This window comes from Coturnix japonica, chromosome 1 (genome assembly GCF_054131305.1).
Source record: "Coturnix japonica strain WE chromosome 1, WE-NBRP24, whole genome shotgun sequence".
Taxonomy (NCBI): Eukaryota; Metazoa; Chordata; class Aves; order Galliformes; family Phasianidae; genus Coturnix; species Coturnix japonica.
The window spans coordinates 121,502,599-121,522,944 of NC_140663.1; the positions used below are offsets into that span (position 1 = coordinate 121,502,599).

The 20,346-nt window shown below is 40.2% G+C and overlaps 1 protein-coding gene across 8 annotated transcripts in view; it reads right to left on the reverse strand.

Moving 5' to 3' along the window:
* Positions 1–20,346, reverse strand: part of AFF3 (ALF transcription elongation factor 3) — a 305,750-nt gene that overhangs the window by 102,817 nt on the left and 182,587 nt on the right. For all 8 annotated transcript variants that reach the window (XR_014941034.1, XR_014941035.1, XM_085533184.1 and 5 more), the window contains 3 exons: positions 18,062–18,148; positions 12,446–12,482; positions 7,165–7,216 (listed from right to left, as the gene is read on the reverse strand). Coding sequence is in view for 6 of the 8 variants with exons in the window: in XM_085533184.1 (XP_085389310.1) it covers positions 7,165–7,216; positions 12,446–12,482; positions 18,062–18,148 (176 nt within the window). In the remaining 2 variants the exon portion in view is untranslated. The remainder of the gene's footprint in view (positions 1–7,164; positions 7,217–12,445; positions 12,483–18,061; positions 18,149–20,346) is intronic.

Consider the following 20,346-nt stretch of genomic DNA (forward strand, 5'->3'; position numbering starts at 1 on the left):
TCTCATACAAATGACAAAGTCCAAGGAAAACAGTGCCTAGGAGAAACATAATATGCTTTTGGTGCAACACGGGAAAACATTTCCTCAATCTTAACTATATTTCAGTGGGCTAAATTGGTCGGTTTTATTCTAAGTGATGTAAATGAACACAAGTGTCAGTGAAACATTTGTCACCTGGTACAAAATTAGAAATAATGGCCAGCACTGTAGCGAGTTTTCCAACTGGACAGAAGGTGCTGAGTGCTTCTTATTTGAAGCAAGGGTATCTTGTGCCATTCCCTTTGAGTCTGGGGTGGCATCAAAAGGAGAGCAGCAGCTGCGGGTATTCTATCCAGTATAGGCAGAGAGTGCAGGGGAAAGTGCTAAACAAGAGGGGACTTAGTAAATAAAACAGTGTGCTGAGTCCTGCAGCGATAGGAGTGATTATTTCTGGTCATTGGTTATATCTGTTAAAAGTCTAACACTGGAAAACAGGACAGTGAAAGCCCTATCTCTTCCTTTGAAAGTCAATCACAAACTTCCCTAGACCTCAGAGTTGTTATTTAGACTTCACCTGTTCCTGTCCCTATTGGCATCTCAGATAAGGCCTTTCTTGGCTGATTGAGACACAATGGAAGCTAATCTTAATCCTAGGGTAACCATAGCTGCAATTACGGTCAGATTAGGCTTCCAAGCATTTTCTTTCTAAATCCAGCAAATAAAAACCATCTCATCTTTAATAGATACAATTCTTTAAGTTTATTTTAATACAATTTATGTGTTTTGAAGATTTTATCATCTTTGATGGCCACTCATCTACATTTTTTATGTGGCAAAAAAATCACCCAAACCACCAAACCCATTCTTCCTTGTTAACTTAGCTAAACCTCAAAGACAGATTCAGTCAAGACCCATGTGGGAAAATGTCTTCCAAGAAAATGTCTTTATAGGATTTGAAGAAAATAGATTTGTTGGTATCAACTTACAGTATTTTTCTGTAGACTGTCAGCAGCATCATATACCACAAATCCAAAGATTTATGCTAAGGGAAGGATAGGAACTGACAGTTCCTAACACATCAGTACTGTGACAGAACAACCGGTTGATGCATCTCACAGGTGAAACTGTCTGTCTTTTGGTGCAGAAAGTTACAGGGGAGTTGTATTTTTTAATGGTCTTTAATACACAGAGAAATACCCTGCATGCGTTTTGAAGGCAATGCTTCAGAGGAGAGAGCGGAAAAAAGAAATTTTTAATGGGAATTTGAGAGCTGAGTAGTGCTTTTTAAGATTGTAGCTGCTCCTGCTGGACTGGCTGAGCACTGACAACCTGGCAGTGTTAGGAGTTAGCTCCCCAAGCCCCGGTTCAAGTAAACAGGTGGGATAGTGCGATGAAGCCAGCCTTCTTCCTCTGCCAGCTACTTGGCTCATGGATAAACACCAGACTTTCATTTCTATGGTTTTCAAGACCTCCATCACTGCAAAGAACACTTCTTTCATTCATTATGGTATTTCTTTTTTTTTTTTTTTTCTTTTAGTATGGACTACAGTATGTCTTAGAAATGTCACAAAAGCCATTGATGACACAGTGTGTAACCGGCGCCTTCAGAAGCATCTTAAAAAATAACAGTTCTCTTCTTAATTCCCTATCACCCCTTGGAAGTTGTGTTTTTAGTGGAGGAGACCCAGCTGTGACTCACCACCAGGCTGATACTCTCACCATGGTCCATAGATTTACTGAAAGTAAAATCACCAAATCACAGACAAATGCCTACTGTAGATGTCCTTGCTCTTGAAAATGCCCCAAACTCCCAGCGCTGTGGATTGCTATTTGGAAAGTTAACCTGCTATCTTATCTGGAAAGTAAACATGGATTATAACCCAGAAAAGTGTGGGTAACTTTTTTTTTTTTGGTGCCACCGTCCACAGTTGCATGGATTTCATTCTTTCCACTGTTCTTCGTGACCTTCAACTATTTTCTGATTCTACTGGTCCATTACAGTCCTTGTGTCATGCAAACAGAAGGATGTCTAAGATGTGTCACTGAACTGATCTTTCCAGCTTTGGCCCCCATTCACCACCATTCGTCCCTCAGGTGCCCTGAGATGAAAGCGAGATCCTAATTTAAGTTGGGTGGCAACTGCTTCAAAATACTGTGTCTGAAACTCTGGGGGAGGATGGTGCAATGGTGTCAAGGGCACGGGATGCCAAAGCCTTCTAGGTCTGTAGTTACTTGGGAGGGACAGTACAATCCCCCTGCACCCAGCCCCTCCCTGCTGCTGGCACTGCTTAGGACATTCACCACTTACTGCTCGAGTCTGTCTTTAAAAACTTAACCTACCCCTCATTTCCTTTAGTGTTCTGGGTGAGTAATCCGTAACCATTTTTTACAGAACCCTGTGTTTTTCAGCACTTTGTACAAGTATTAATGAGCTGGTCTTCATGGCAGCCTAATTATTATTTTAGATGGGGGAAAGCCAAGGCTAACTTTAAATAACTTGCACCAGGTGTTTTGGTGAAGTGAGGTGGGATTAGGACTCCTCTTCCAACTCTGGTGCTCAGTGGATGCTTGAGAGACTTAAGGCTTTGGCTCATGATCAGACAGCAGCCAGATGTGGAAAAAAAAGCTCCTCAGGGATTCAGTGCACAATGGTGTATTGGTAGCACTTAGCCTGATCTCCTGTATTTGAGAATGATACTCTGCTGCCTGGAAGTGGCTTGTAATTCCCCTGACTTCGTTTTCCCATCTGCAAAATGGGGAACTAGCGGGAGTTTTTCGCTGTGCTATCACACTGTAGATATAAGGAGTAAGACTTAAGAGAGAAAGAAAAGGCAAGAAATGAATAGGTGATGTTGATGCTGATGGAACAGGTTGTCCAATGAAGTTGTAGATGGTTCATCCCTGGAGGTGCTCAAGGCCAGGCTGGACGGGGCCCTAGGCAGACTGAGCTGGTGGGGGCAGCCCTGCCCATGGCAGAGGCTGAGTCTGGGTGGGCTTTGAAATCCCTTCCAATCCAAACTATTTTGTGATTCTACGATTCTGTGCCAGTACAGATGTAGGTTGAACCAAAGAAGAACAACAGTGACATTGCTCCAATTACCTGTTTCCTATTTTCTTCCCCCAGGGGAATCAGGGTGATGAGAATGATGTTAGCAACAGGGTGGGCAAGGGACTGTAGCACTAATCTCTGCAAATAGGCAGCTTGGAAACAGCTGAAGTTAGTACAGTTAATGAAGCTCCCCTGAGCAAACTATTCTCCAAGTGTTGCTAGAGACTGGTGCCAACATCTATTTCTGCCTGGCAAAGGCAAACAAGGGAACACACATATCGGGATCTCTGTGATTTTCAGAGTGTATTAGAAAGGACAAAACTTGCATAACTGCCATAAATTATAAAAGCTTCCCTCAATCTTGGTTAATTCTCTTGTAAAAAGGGAGGGAAAAATCTGGAGCAGCTCGGCATGAAAACAATTGTGGGAGGGAAAATAAAGAGACAGCAGCAAGGTATCTCATTGCTAGTGCTGATATCATTAAGTATACTAGAAATGTTGAGGTAAATGCATAGCAGTGAATCACAGTCAGGCATGATTAACCTTGGGTAGTCTGAATTGGAGATCATTTATAAACACAAAGGTACTAAGAACATTACAACAGGCAGTACTTCAAAAGTCATCCCAAGAGCGGGAGATTTTTTTGGGTGCTTTGTGTATTTGTGCCATTTTTGGGATATTGTTGCAGTTTGTGTGTGGGAAGGTGGGTGATCTCAGACTTCCAGCGCAGTGGGGACTTGCTGTGGCACCACTGGACCCTCTGAAACACAGGAACTTGTTGGAATATTTTTTCCTCGCATTGATATTTTATACAACTAAGATGTTCAAGTGTGGTGTTCTAAGGTTTAGTGAAAAGATCCCCCAAAAAACCTGAAAAAGAGCACTCGGTCTCCACTCCTCTTTAACATTCTCCTCCATCCTACAACTGGTAAGGCTGAGGTAGTGGGGAGTATTTTCATAAAAATTAGGTGTTTTTAACAAAACTGCTGGATACTTCTGAACAGTTCTATACGTTTAGAAATGTGCAAGGAAGTTGTAATCAGATGGCCCATAGAGAGCTGTACATACTGAGTACAACAAAAAACCCTTCAAATCCAGAACTCTTATGGCTTTAAAAGCATTCCATTACATGGAACATGAATCAGCTGGAGAAGACTCAAGACAGCTTAACACCTTTGTATTGTTTGCACCTTTTATTGCCATCGTGTAGTGCCAGTTCAGATGATTTCTGTGCATGCTGATGCAATGAGGGCTATAGCAGCACTGTGCAAAAGGAACAAAGACTCTGCCCAGCTTCTGCTCTTCCTCCACAGTTTTGCATAATTCTCACTCTCTTACATTAATCTCGGTTATCTCTAGCATTGTAATGGCTGCCCTTATTTATCTACCTAATTAGGTTGTTGCATCAACTAATGTGAATCATCCAAAGAATAGTGGTTTTGTAATGTATAATATTGTTATCAGTGGAGAGCCAGGTCCCACCAGAGTCCATCCAGAGAGTTAACGTATACCTGCAAAAAAGCTACACATTATGCTCTTCGGAACGATGCATTTCTTGCACCCAAACTCCTCTGAGCAGCAAAGCACACATCTGTGCCCCAGATTTCCATGCCCTCAGAGGACGCAAGCAGCACCTTCATCCCTTTTGCTCCAGAGGAACACCTGGTTTTGAGCCCCAGGAGCCCAGTGGGCCAGGTAGGAGGAATCCTTGAGGGGAGACCTGATGTAAATGCTCGATTCACGAGCACCTCACTGCCTGATTCAGGAGGGCAATCAACCTGTCTTCTGAAGCGGCATAAATAATCTTTGGATGGTGGCTGTAAATCTACACCAAGGATGAATTAACTGCCACTGAGTCATATAAGCTTGGTTTGAGTGTGTGGCTTGTAACATGCCTGAGGGAAATAAAAAAGACATTTGCAAGAAAGAAACATTAATTTGCTCCTCCCGATCTTTTCTGTTATTTTTATCTGGGCCAACATGCCTTGCTTTGTGTTTTTGCTTTTTTTTTTTTTTTTTTTTTTTTTTTGCCCGCTGTTTGTTTCATTTTCACAGGAAACAATAATTCATGGTGAAATGAATCCACGGAGCATTCCTTCTGGCTCCCCGCAGTTTCTCCCAGCCAGCACTGAAGGTGCCACCTCTCACTGTGGCTCCTCCTCAGCATCCCTCCTCCAGGACTCAGGGCATGGCCATGTGACAGAAAGACAGAGTCCTTCTGGTATGGCCTCTCAGTGTGCATCTGTGCACAGCTGTGTGCACTGCGGTGGTGGAAGTCATTGCTGCTTCGGAACCAGTATCTACTGTGAGGTGGCTCTAGCATTAGCAACAAGGCAAAGATAAGCATTCTAAGTACGCTGCATGCAATAGACAAGCAGATGATTTCAGAAGGTCACACTAGTATGTCTTACTAGGCAAGGAACTTTTCACACTCAGATTTTGAAGTCTGCTGTATTTAAACTGTCACTCTGTGTGGCACACTGGGCAGTCTCAAGTTGAAACCAAGACAGATACTGGAGCACATCTCTTAACCCTGGTCACAGGCACAGCTGCCCAGAGAAGCTGTGGTACCCCATCCCTGGATGCACTCAAGGCCAGGTTGGATGGGGCCCTGGGCAGCCTGAGCTGGTGGGGGGCAGCCATGCCCAGAGCGGGCGTTGGGGGCTGGGTAGGCTTTGAGGTCCCTTCCAACCCAAACCATTCTGTGAGTCTATGATTCCATGCACCTCTATTCTGGGCCCAGAGTTGTTAGGGGGTTTCAAGTTGATAAAGAAGAAAGGAAAGTTAAGAACATTCCTCATAAATAAAATACCGCCAGACTAGCAAAACCACTGTGGAGGATGGCTTATGGTTTACGTATTGCTAAATATCAGCAAAATAAATGTGTTCATTTCTCCAAAATACCTCCAGATGGCATTAAAACCCTTCTTCTTTCGGTCTTTATTGCAATACTATTTTTAAAAATGATAATTATTGGAATCATTCTATTAACCATTCCCAGCAATCATACTATCAGAAGGCATAAGGCTGCTAATGCTTAATTCATTTAATAAGTTTGGCTAAATAAGCTCACAGGCTGTAATTACATTCCACAACACAATCCACAGGACAAGCCATTTCTTACACCATGTCAAATCTTTTTCTAGATTCATTTCCAGTAGGTTTTTAATGCGTATTTGCAGCAGAAATGAAAACATCCCACCATAAATCACTGTTATTGTACCTCCTTCTGTGACTACTTTTGACCATGTGACAAATGGTGACACCTTGTGAGATTTACATGATGTAACGCTCTGAATTTAAATAACGAGAATCGGGAGACATAAATTACAGACAAGATGCACTCTAAAATTCACATGACTGACTTACAGGAACTTGACTCCCACAAATGGGATTAAAAAGGTGAATGGCTTAGTGGAAATTCATACTGCTTCTGCATGGTAAATATTTGGGGAATTCACTTATCTAGCTCAGTTTGGAAGACTATTGTTATTTATATATATTTTTTAACTTGCAGCCCATCTGTTTTATAGACTGGTTTATGTTGGCAAAACAATTCTGCTCTTTGTATACTAGAGTTAAAAATGGTAAAGTCTTCTATTGTTGCACCAGAGTGAAGGTGAACACTGATATATTACAAGTGCCTGTTCCTATCTATTTCTCGACTTCTTTTGTTAATTCAAAAACATCAACAAAATCGTGAGAGACCAGAGATAACTGTAATTGGATTTCAAGTAATTCAGAGGTGAAGCTGCAGACTGCAGTCTTTTAAAATTACATCAGTACATCAAAGGCATATGTGACATGACGTTTTTTTGCAAGTGTGACAAACTCCTGTAGCATTAAGGTAATGCTGAAGTCAGGTTATAAAGGGCAGCCTCTCACACCCACAGAAATCATTTCATATCTACTCAGTGTGATAGGGAGCCATTTCGCTTGTGAAGATCTCTGACTTGCCAGCATGCAAAAGTTCTAGGAATAATTAATGTTTAGTCATTATCTAAAAAGCCTTTCTAAGAACAGCATCAGTGAAAGAGCTTTATCTTAATGAAAACAAATGGACAAATTCAATATTGCCCAACCAATCTGATAAAACATAGACGCTTTTTTTGATCATAAAGGCAGAAGTGACTTACGATGTATGTGTTGCGCCTTTCTCTGGACTCTTTGGCTCTACATCACTTTTTCCTTTAAAAGAGAAGAAGAAATTGACATCAGAATTGGGTAAATATGGAAACTGTTCAGATGTGACATGTCAAAGTTTTACTCATTGCTAACACCAACTGCTCTCACCACAAGCAGAGAATGCTGTTGTGGTAGTCATAATGCCGGGGCACTGCAGGAGTATTTACAACCTGGGAGTCTACTCCTGCTTGACTTTTCTTTCCACTGGCACGTGTACTCTGTCAATATTAGGTAAAGAAACTCTAAAGGAGAGGCTGCTTAGAGGACAGAAAGACTTGAACAACTCAAGTTTTACTACGGACAGGAGAGTTTGGAGCCATGGAGAGGTTTTCTCCAGTGCCCTACAGCTCTGCTACTGATAGTACATTCCAGCCAACATGCATATGCTTCCATGGCCTGCTCCAGGAACTGTGAGTATTTTGTACGAAGTAGAACAGCACTAGAAGAAGCTGCAAAGGCAGTGACTGGAACATGTGTCTACAAATGAGTGGTGCTATTTTGTGCAAGAAGGGGATAACTTGGCATACAGACCCAAACTGAGTAGAAGTCAGGTACTTGAATACCTGAGAAGTATCATAGGCTCGAGGGCACCCCCTTCTTTATGTTTCCTTATGACTCACACAGCTTGTGATGATCACCTTCCTGGGTCCAGAAACTCTGACACCAGGAAAGCTGCTAGCTGATATGGTAATACTGTTCTGGTAGGTCAAGCCAAGACCTTTTCCCTCTTTCATCCCCCTTAAAAAGGTGGTTCTACTTTGCTACACTCATCTGAGAAACCGGAAGGAGTTACACCTCAGTGTAAGATTTTTCTTTAGGTCTAACTTGAGTGACCAGGGTAGACTGATCCACTTGAATCACCTTGACCTTGAATTCTAGACCTCGCAATTGCAGCTGCTGTCTCCCCTGTGTATTGTCTATGTATAGGTTTATGTGTCCTAGCAGGCAAAGAGACGCAGAGCTTGAGTGTGACTGGATTACTAATGCATGTGTTTTCCTCTGCTACCTTTTAACGAGCTTTATTAATCCAAAATCCACCTGTGTCTTCTGAAAAAAATGTGAGAAGTGCTTGTTTTCATCAGACTGTTCCAGTGCTCCCTTGTCACTGGCTTGAGTGTGTCACAGACCAGCCCCCAATGCATTCTATGCATGTGAGCACTATGTATCACCCACTCATTGCTGCCAAAGTCTTCACCCTCAGTTTTTGTATAGCATTAGAGTGTCAGCAATAGCTATAAGGGGTGCCTCTTGAAAATTCGCTGTTACTTTATGAAGAGGCAGAGTTTTGCCATCAGTGTCTTTCCAGTGCTGTGCAGAAATCATCTAAAGCACTTGATCTAGATGGCGATCTTCTGGAAATAAGGATCTAATTAAAGGAAATTCTGGGTAGTGCAAACACCTTGCTGTGATGCTTGCATCTCATCCTCCCACGTGGAAGAGTTTGTACCTTTTTTTGTCCTTAAACTTTAGCAAAAAGGCTGTGGAGAGATCTGATTGTCTTTGGAAACACCACTGTCTCTCTGTGGACCTCTAGCTTAAGGCACCTAAAATATAGACGTAAGCTAGGCAGCCAAACAGAATGGAATACATCCAGTTCATAATCTTTAGGTCACTTTCCACTTTTAACAGACTTCAGAAAGCATATCCAGTTGACAAACCTCCTGGCTAGAAAGCTGTTGCTACAGTGTACGTTTGTCAGCCTGGAGTCCTGGAGCTCATCTGTGTTATGGTAATTTGGAACAAGAAACCAACAGTAACAGTTGGCATGTATTCAAAGATTGTCTATTTGTAACTTAGATTTTTTTAATAAATGATGAATTCTTACCATGAACACACTGGTTTGTTTAAGTGTGAGGCAGCATATGGATTCCTTAGTGCTTTGCCAGCAGAGTTCACTTAAGTTCTACTTTCAGCAACGTGTGTTAATATAGAGAGGGAAACAGCACAAGTACTGTGAGGACTGAGTGAAAAGGGAATCTCTGTAATTTAGCCAAACTGGATATTAATGAATTACCCTACAGTAAGCATTTGCAGCTGCTTTAATGCTAATTGTCACTTTACATACTTCTTTGCGGAGGGGGAGGATGAAGCTTTTGAGGATGCTAGAAATGCATCACTCCAGCCTATCGGAGTAGAAAATCTGGTCATTAAAGCTTTATCAGTTCATACCAACTTTGTTCACACTTGACTGAATAATAGAAATATGAGAAATGTGTATAGACTAAGCATAGCTGAATGTCATAGATATGGTACTGATAAGCTACTGGAAAAGCATATGTAAAAAGGAATTATCTGTCAGAGCAACTTGTTTTTTTTTTTGGTTTTTTTTTTTGTTTTTTTTTTTCCCCACACTTGCTCTTGGCTAGACCAAGAATTGTATCTCCATTTTTCATGTAACCTGACATGCATGCAAGTACTACAGTGTGAGCACCACTGAGCATCTGCTGAACTAAATCCACTAAATCCACTCTAACTCTGTTTCCTTTTTAATGGGCAAATTTGTGGGGTCTTCAGTTTATCTTAGTCTGGTGGGAATTAACAAAGGATATGCTACCTACCTCACTTCTTTTACAGGGCTGCTGTTAGCACACTTCACTTCAGGTGCTATGCCTCGTATATGTTTTCTGAATTGAGTGTGGAAATGCACGTGTCCACATGCTGGAGTGTACGTATGTGCATGCTTCCACGTTTCCACATGCATGTGGAAAACATCAGCCCTCACATCCTTAGCCACAGACCTGAGAATTCTTTGCTAACTTGTACTAAGTCTTATCACTGAATTTCAACTACCTATTATCATAGAAACATAGAACCAGTAAGATTGAAAAAGACCACTAAGATCATTTAGCCTAACCGTTAACCCATGACCACCACGCCCACTAACCATGTCCCTCAGTGTCACATCTACATAGTTCTTAAACACCCCCACTGCCTCCCTGGGCAGACTCTTCCTAACATTTAAGAAAAGAAAATCAGGATGAGACAGGCTCACACAACTCATTTCTTAATTCTTTTAAATACAACCAGATGGAATACATCCAGTTTTTCTCCCATTTCAAAATAAATTTCAAGTGGAATTTTGTAGAATTTCCCTGCTGAATAGTGGAAGAAATTCAGGTGAATCACTCAACCTAACCATTGTAAATTATCCTCTCTGGATAACAGGGATAAATAATACGTATTTTAACAGAGCAGAATAACTTCATTCATTAAGGGTTTTAAAATGCTTTGATTTCCTTGTGGGGGAAGGATGAGAGAAATGCAAATGAGAAAGACATTGTTAATAATAGAAGTAAAAACATTGCAAATGAGAGACTTAAGAGCCACTCCATGGAAGACATGGTGCAGTGGGGAATACCAGCTAACTGAAGATGTGCCTTTGGATAATGCAGTATATAGACTATTAGATTTCTTTCCCATATGGAGCCATTTGCTAGCATTGCCTCACATCCAGATCTTTTTTACTTGGATTTCCTTCGGGTTTGTTGTACAGGACTGATAAGGTCTGTCTCTTATGCTACCTAATGGTGCTTTATTTTGCGACTTATTTTCATATCCTGACAGGAATCCTGATAGATACATATCTCAGAGGTAGTCAGACTCCTCCAAAATGTTTGGAGTTGTGAGTCGGTGTCAGACAGCAACCCTAACATTCAATACCAATGCAGAAAGTGTTTCTGCGTGGGCTCAGCCATTCTTTGGTGTGGTTGCCACCATCCAGCCAACTAACCAGGACCAAGTACAGTTCCAACCCAGTGGCAGACATACACTGATTTTACTGAGCAGAATGAATAAGGAGATAAGAAACTGAAGGTACCAGTATGTGGGATTGCTGATGGACGAACTGGAACTAGTGAGGAGAAATGAGCAGAGGAAAGATGTAAAGAAGCAGAGCTACTTTCTTAATCCACAGGAGAGCAGGTTTCATTAGATCTGCAGAACAATTTATTTTATTAAAGTGTTGCAAGAAGGAAATAAATGAAATGGAACTATGATCAAAGCTATCCAAACGCTGTGGCCTCCGATGTCATGGTAAAGCCCACAGCTCAGTTTGTGTGTTTGTCATGCTCACGACTCTTTGCATGTTTGCATAGCCCTTTCCATTATGGCCTCTTTGTGCTTCCTTCTCTCATTACTGTACTCATTATTTTCTGACAGAACCTCATCCCCTTTGCCTTTTATTATTTTCTTATTGCTGGTCCTCACAGCAATATCAAACTGATGCTGGCAATTAAGTGACACCACTGCATGTTTCTTCACAACATCAACTTCTGCCCGCCGACCTTTCCCTGGCAAAGAGCTGCACAGTTTTAATAGCCTACGTCTCCCAGGCTTGTCTTGTTGGATGTATTCTCCCTCACGCAGTGGGTGACCAGACACTTTCAAAGCCCTACCTACAAGCTCAGGGCATTTTTCATCTTCAGTCACAGCTTTGTAATTTGCAAACAGGGCTCTGTACTGGCTGTCAGGTCAAGAAACTAACAAAATAGTTCTTCTGGTTGAGATGATTTTACATTGAGAGCAGGGTAGGATCATGTATTTTTAATATGCAAGACAACATTAACAACAGTCAGAGGTGTCAAGGGAGAGGATTAATACTTTGTTTCATGGAACAATTCAATCTTTCCTTTCAATCCAGCTGCTAAGTTGTTTGTTTGTTGCTTTTTGTTTTTGTTTTTCTAGCTAGAAAAGACCTACGGCCATATGGTCTTTGAGGTATTATTTGGTATCACATTGGCAGGATTTCTGTATCTCTTCACAGTGCAATAGTCACAAAATATACCATTGCCTATAAAAGATGAGTGATCATTTTCTCTGCAGTCTGGATTTGGCAGTGCCCTGTCCCAAGCAACTGGATCAGCTCTTCTCTGGTATTTTAAAAGCCATTCTTTTGCTATTCCAGTCTTTCCCATCATCATAATGAAATAGCCATGGGTTAGTGGTCATGGTGGTGATGGGCTGATGATTGGACTAGATAATCTTAGTGGTCTTTTCCAACCTTAATGATTCTATGATTCTATAAGTGAATCCTTTTTAATTCCCAGTCCACCAAAGATTTGGTGTTTCAATAGTTGTTCTTGAATTCAGTTCCTGCCATTTGGCTAAAAATGAGTACTGCTTGCTGAAACTCTGCACTGTGCCTATCTACTACTTTTTTCGTTTTAGTCCCTTGGTTCTCACAGTCACTGTCATTCTCTCCACCAGTGCAACCACAAATGAACTGGTACTTACTTGTATTGCTGTGTCCTGTAGATCCCTGTTGTGACTCCTGCAAAAAAAAAACAGAAAAAAAGGTACACTGTATTATTTTTATGGCAAACTTTAGCTGCAATACTTGCTTGAACATTACCTTAACTGCACAAACAGCACTGTTAATTGATCATTCTGTTTAAAAGTCATTTTCAATTACAGGAATAAATCCGATATTGTTTTGAAAATGCTTTAATCAGAAGGCTTGAAAACTTATTTCACAACAATCCTCTAATGACACAATTCCTTGCACAGCTATTACCAGTCTCCTGCTTACTGTTCATTTATTGATCAACCCAATCTCATCTATTATTTTCTACAAGTTTAGATGAGAAGACAGAAGGAAGACCAATACTGTTTCATGGGCCATTGGATTCCTGAAGTAGTAGCACAGCTGATCTTTGCTTCTTACATGCTGATATTGACAGCACTGGAGAATGGAAATACACACTTTAGTTCTGGGTCCCTGAGATTCCAAGGTCAACCTTGAATCACAACTCTAATATTTATGAGTATGGTGCAATAAATTAGACTGTTTCTTCTTCACAAACAAATGTTCAAATATTTTAATCACAGAATTTGTTTACATTCATAAAAATGTGAAAGAAACATATAGGTGCAATGGAAATAATAATAGAATCTGCAATGAAAATATATTTAAACTGAGGTAAAAAGAATAAGAATACAAGGAGTAGAATCAAAGAAATCTATTTATTCATTTGAATCTGAAAAAGAAAAAAATAAGAACAGTTTTGTAGGTAATGGTATATGAGGATGACATAAAAATTCTATGAAGCAAACACCTGGTCTTCAACTATATCTAGTGTCTGGTTCTTAAATTTTAGGAAAAAAATAAATAAATGCAAATTCAAAACCAGGAGTGCATGCTTAAAATATATCTCCTTTTCACTCTTTAACCAACTTCTGTCTGTGCCATCTTTTCACTTGTTCACTAGGCCTCACATAGGTACCTCCCATCAAAAACTCCCTGGTAGAGATCTGAGAAAAGGCACTGCAAGTGCTCAGAAAATTCAAGAATAAGAGGACTTGGTCAAGCTAAAATTTTACTGCTGGATTCTGTAGAAACATGGCTTAGGGGCTGCAGGGTCCAAGTGTTTGGCATCTCCAGATAGAGGTTGGCTGAACAGAGGACTTTGAGGTCTCCAAGGCCTGGCTGGTCAGATCCTCTCCAGCTGCGCTATTTGCTTTGGAGTGAAGATTCTGGACTACATGGCTTTAATATGTACAGATTCTATGGCATGACATACATCTGCAGTTCAGTGACACCGTATGTACCTGACATGGGAGAAATCAAATTCTGGGACAAGTAGTAGGAGTTCCTATCTTCATCTACAGTAGAAAAATATCTGTACCAGGTTTCATATGCTAACAATAATTTTTCAATTATTTGAAACTCCCAACTTTGGACTGTAATGATACATACAGTTGAATTTAAGTGTTATTCTGGTAGTCAACCAGGCTGCCAGTAGAAGTAGGCTCTTAGAGTACAGTCAGTTTCTGGAGTAGTGAATTTTTATAACTATAGGTGGGGAAATTGTTTTCTGTTCTGGGGAAGAGAATTATTTGATGGAGATATCCTGAGTTTGTGAGATTATTCAAAACTGTTGAGCAAGGAAAATGTTCACTCTTTTACATTTTCATCAGCTTCAGAAAGAATGCACCCTCCCCTTTTAACTGTCTATTATGGTATCTTTCCTTTGCCACTGACTGTGCTGTGCCTCAGATTTCACATTTGCAAAACACGGGAGTTGTAACATTTTCACTTCTTTTAACTGATTCTTTATAAGAAATTTCTTCATTTTCAGCCAGTTTTTCCAAATAAAAAGGCTAATAAAAATACTGCTGTGAAGTGGAGAAGATTCTTACTGAGGTAGGAAAAAAAATATCTTTGTGTAACTTAAAAAGGAGGTGAAGTCCTCACTTCTGGAGTTTTTTCTTTTTTCTTTTTTTCTAATGCATTTACTTCATCTTGTTAAAATCAACAAGAAAGGAAAAAGTAAATGAGTTGGGCACTGAAAAGACAACAGTATTATTATAATTTAGCTTCTGAGAATAATCAATCCATACTTTTGTGACAAGATAGCAATTTTCCCTGGGTGGATAAATTAATTCCCAAGAAACAAAATGATGGCTGATCCTATAATATCACACACACATAAACAGAAATCAAACACCTGATCAAACTTTCCAGACATGAAACCACAGTAAAAATGAAAAAAGAGAGCAAAGGTAGCAGCAGAAATAACAGCATTTTTTCCTTCATGCTGGAGTAGAGAATTAATGTCTGAACATGAAAGCTGATTCACACAAGCATCAAGTGAGCTCTTATTTACCAAATTTAATTATTCATTTAAAGTTTATTTATTAAGATGTATTTAATAAAATTACAATCAAATAATGCCTAGCCATTTGTTCATAACAAAGTGTGACAGAGATTGGAGAGACGAAAGTACATGCAGGCTGTCAACTCACACACTGATTCAATTATCCTTAAGCTTTGAAAAACAAGGCATAAAGAAACAATCATTGCTCCTTCCTACTAAATTCAAGAACACAAATTAATTCCACAGAGAAAGAAAATTCAAAGATAACACTGAAATGCAACTTTACGCCCTCTGTTACATAAAGAACAGTTCTCTGCATGCGCTCACCCAGCAGCACTGTACTGGAAAACCTACTGGGCAGTAGCAAGCACTTCAAACTTGACACTGGTTTTCCTTCCATTCCTGTGGATTAATGCAGACCTCCAGCATTAGTGAGGTCTGATTTTGTTTACATGTATAGCATATGCACATACACCCTCCCATCTGCAGAGCATGTAGAGTTATATGGCTGGGCCTATCCACATGCACGGTTTCAAAAATGCAATCCTGTTGTATTTGTGATATACAAAACTCAGTTATTAGTTTTTATTTCTAGACAGATTTCATAGTAAGTCCAGCTATAGTTCCTGTGGCCTTTGCAACTTTAATAGCCTAATTAATAAATTTCAAGTTTCAAACTGTCAGATCACTGATTACTTGAGTCATAGGTGAAAAGTAATTTGGTAGATACAGAGACTAATGATACTGGCACTCATTTCTTATAGACAGAAAAGTAAGAATGATTTGTATCCTTGCAGAAAGGTAAGGGTCTTACAAGATTCTCTTTCTCATTCCTATGATTGTGAATATCTTTATATCTGGCAATAATTTCTATCAAAGGATTGTAGCCTATCTACTCCTACAGAGTAAGTCTGGAAGATGCTTTGCAAATGATCTGAACTGATGTCTCAACACTTCCATAAAGGCTGGAAATGAAGTCACATTATCATTCACTTCATGGAGAAGGAGAGATGGAGAGAAAGAGACAGTGACCCAAATTTAGCCTTTTAGCCTCTTCGCTGTCCTTGGCCACTGCTTGACTGACAGGACTATCTTTCTGAGTAATGTTCTATTCACACAGCGTAGTGTGTGGTCGTACTTTATTTCTTAGTTTTCATCTTGAAACAGCTATGTAGCTTATCAGTAGGGAAGCTTCCTAGGAGTTATGGAGTTCTCTCCTGTGAGATCCAAGAAGATTTTTCCGCTACACTACGTGAGAAGCAGTTCTTAGCTTATGAATATTTTGAAAACATGACTAAAAAAATAGGAAATCATTATTTGCATTTTGGAGCCTGAAAAGCAGATGCCTTCTTGAGCCTGCAAACGTTTGGGTCCAGAAAAGGTGAAAGAAATACATTTTAATTATTTAAAAATATTAAGAAGATACAGTGTCTAAATTTATCACATTTTATGGCCAGCAATGCAGGGTTTTTCCAAGAGGAAAATGTACTTCTAGGTATTTCTTCTCTATCTTGTGTAAAGCACTCTATTTTCTGACTATGTAGGCCACCAAGGACAGAACAAAGTGTTGGCGTCATTATATTACTAAAGTATGTGCATATACCCTTAGACAAAATCTTGTCGATCCTATGCTTAAATAAAATGGGAATTCTACTTTGGTAGGAGAAAAGGCAACCAACTAGAAAAGGCATTTTAAAAATGAATGGTTGATCTTTGAAACAGCTCTGCAGTTCATGCTATCGGATTATTTCCCACAGAGATGGATGAACAGGCAGAGAGAAGATGAGAAAGTCAATATCAGCCATTATTCACATATCTTAGCCCTATAGTCCATGGTTCTGCTACTCCTATATTTATCACAATACATTTACTAGTGAGGAAGTGCATTCATGATGGTCACATACATATGCTGATAGGGGCATAACTTGACCATATGCATCTGCACACATGCTATACAAACACATTGCATGGTAATAATTGTGGCAGAAACTGCTGAACTGCAAACACCACTTTGGTTTTGTCATTCACATCTGAACATTTTACTGGCTGGTAAGTCACTGATTCATCTTCTGCTGGACTTACTTTAACTTAAGAAGCCTATAGTCCACCTACCACCTTCAATCAACTGTCTGTCTTCATTGAGCAAAGGCAGTGAGTTATTTCCTTCTTTTTTTCTTTTATAACATGCCAGAGCTGTTTTGGTTAACACCCCTGGTACTTCAAATTAATGACACTATCATCCATGGCAAAGCTGTTTTACTGTAGGCAAACCCTGATGTTTTCTTGGCTTTGTGGTTATAATCATTCTATTCACTAAATTCTGAAGAATGGACTAACAGTTACCAAAGGAAGTTGCTTTAACAGTAAAAAGGCTAAAAACAGCATCAGTATTATCTTTCAAGCTTGGATACTTCATGACAAATGCTTGTGGCATATAAACTGTATATGATGATACCATGAGAAATTTTTATTGGCATTTGCATAGAAAAGCTGACCTCCTTCCCTCCTGATTTACCAAGTACAAACAATGTGGTTTCCCCATAAGCTTCGCTGTGCTACACTATATGTTTCCTGTGATACACATACAGTAGTGGATGGAGCTGGTTTCAAAGGACCATCAACAGAAACAGAGGCACTGGTTCTTTGGGACAAGGACGCTGTGGTCCCCTGCTCCTGGACTTGAACAGGCAAATACTTTACTGTCAAATGCTTCTGTGGGTCCTCCGGGCATCACTGCACTGGACTCTGCCTCTGGAGCAAATCTATTCCCAAAGCCAACTTGGTGGCAGGGCATGTCTGCCCACTCATCAGCCCCCAGATATGTAGGTCAGTGGATCAGCAAAGTCTGTCTCAGCCCTTGATGGCTTAATTGAAGCCAAGTGAAGTGGAAGCAAGGGGATAAGCAGGAGCTTCTTGATTTACTGCAGCTCTCTGTGCTCTGAAGCCTCAGCAAGTGCCTCAGTCAGGAGACTCAGCAAGTGCCCACAAGAGTCACCATATCTGGATACCCCACCAGGGATGCCTGTATTTTTTCCCTATGGCAAGGAAGCTGTGACCAACATGTGAGGGCCAGAAAATATGCAAACAAGACCATGTACTGATGCAGAGTCTGTAAGCAGGGAAAAGCCAGAGGATGATGACACACACGTGGCCAAGGTTATCAGCACTGCATCAGCCTCAGTCCAGAGCCCTCACATACTTAACCAGAGCTCATAAAGTCATATTTAAAGGTGTAGGCTCTTACATCTCTTACCTTGTTTGGAAAGGGAAACTTGCTTTGCTCTGCCTTCCCTGGTGTGTGAATAGCTGACAGTGGTGGAGGCCATGAATGGGTCATCTCCTGAAAAACAATATTGCATAGCAAACTGTATTTAGAAGTTCAATGGAATAGGAAAAAAAATAATAGTATATCACTAGCATGGATATCTGGGTAGAGGAAAACAGAAGTTACTGTAACTTCTAGGAAATGCCCAGTTTACATATAACCTAGATAATACATGAGCTACATTGATTTTTATCGCAGACTCTTGAGAGCAGTTCTTAAGCACCATTTCATTTTCCTGAATAGTTAATGTATCTTAAGTGCAAGAAGTTTGATTTTTCTGACAATCAGCATCCACATTTTAATCATGAGATGTATTCTGCCTGTTGAGAATAATAGAGGATTTTTGTTTTTGCAGTATGGGAACAGAAATCTCAGTTTATGATCAAGTAATGAGGTACATCCTATGGACTAATCACAAAATAGATTTCACAGACAAGGTCAGAATGATAAATGTTTAACACTTTGAACTTGCCCAGTGGTTAATTCCTACAATTTTCTTTTTTATATTAAAGGAATGGAATAAGCTCATAACTGCCACTTGTTTGTGTTCTGCAGGTCACGGCCATGCAACAAGCTCTAAATGAAGTGCGCTGCTCTCCACCTTTGCCTTCTTCCCGTGTGTTTTCAAAATACATCTTTTAATAGCGAAGAGATGCATGTAGCTTAGACTCTCACACAGCCTTTTCTGACCCAGACTCAGGTAGCTGGCAGACTCACCTTCAATGCTATTACCAGTAAGGGATGGATGAGTTAGTCTCTAAAGCAAGTCTGAATTTGGGAAGGAGGGGGCTAAAGTGTGAATTAAACACTTCAGATGAGAGATGATTTGTTAAGAGAGAAGCTTCATATTCCTGTCTTGTGTAGGCTGCTGTAGGATGGACATGTTTTTTTGACATGTTCAACAGCAACAGCCATAATATTTGGTACACAGCAACTTAACGGAGTTAATATGAGAAGCAGTGTGGAGCACGACAACCCCGAAGAGTCAACCCACAAGTTTCAAGAACTGAAGAGGAAACCACATCCTCCTTAAGCAGCAGGCTTGCTGACACTATCAAGAGTTTGCCTAGCAGATGCTTTCCTGGCTTTTGCTACCATTATCTGACTCTGGAATGGCTTCTGAGCAATATTCCAAGGGCATATGCTGAGATCTATGATCACTCCCAAAATAAAACCAGAGTTGGATTTCCATGAGTCATTTCTTGTTTGAGGAATGTTCTTGGTTGAAGAAAGATGTGGGTGAACCTATCGCCCACCCTTTGGTAGTGCTGATGGAAGTGCTTCCTGACCCTGCAAGCATGGTGCATTTTTCACACAGAAGGAAGTCTCTGCCTCTTCTGCCAATGAGCAGTTCAGCTCTTTCAAAGCAGTTTATTAGTAATAAATGTCACCTTTAAAGCATTCTTGATAAACAGTTTATTTTCTAATAAAAACTGCATTCTTTTATTTTATTTGAGGGGAAAAAATGACATGATTTATTAGACTTCAGTAATCTATGTGGATACCTCTAATCCGAGCATCATCTGGTTTGCAGTTTCAGTATCAGAACCATTTTGCTTTTCAGTTATTTGAGGTAGACTGTTCATCTTATGACTTGCTTATCTGGTAAGTGGCAGCAATAGCACTATGTAGTATGTTTTAATGTACAGTAAGTTCTTTAAACACAGGCAAGCTGAAACACTGTTAAGCAGCTTGCCATTTGGAAGGGAGCAGACCTATTGCTACAAGTACCTGGAGTAAGTGCTATTCTTTTCAAAAGATGAATGAATTACATACTGAGAAATATTCCTACTGTAAGAGTTTATGACAGTAAATAGGCAGAAAGCAGAGTTGCAATAGTGACATTTAATCCTAGGGCTGTGATCTAAAAATGGATTTGTTTCTCATCCATTTTTCTCTGTTTTCTTTCACACAATCATTTGCTTACTTTCTAGAAAATGAAGTGCTGTGTGCACAGACCAAAGGCGTTTTCACCTGTAAAACTCCATTCCCAAAGTGCTTTTCCCAACAATCTGAAGTGCCGAGCCTCAAAACATGACTAAGAAATAAGCACGTGGCCCCTTCTTTTGAAGGGCGATGTCTTATGTTACCTCCATCAAGAATTGGGCCAGCCAGACTGGGATGGGAACATCTAGTGGTTTTGACCTAAAGCCATCCTACTTGTGAAATACACTGCTCGGTGCTTATGATTTCCATTTGCCCAGACAGCAGTT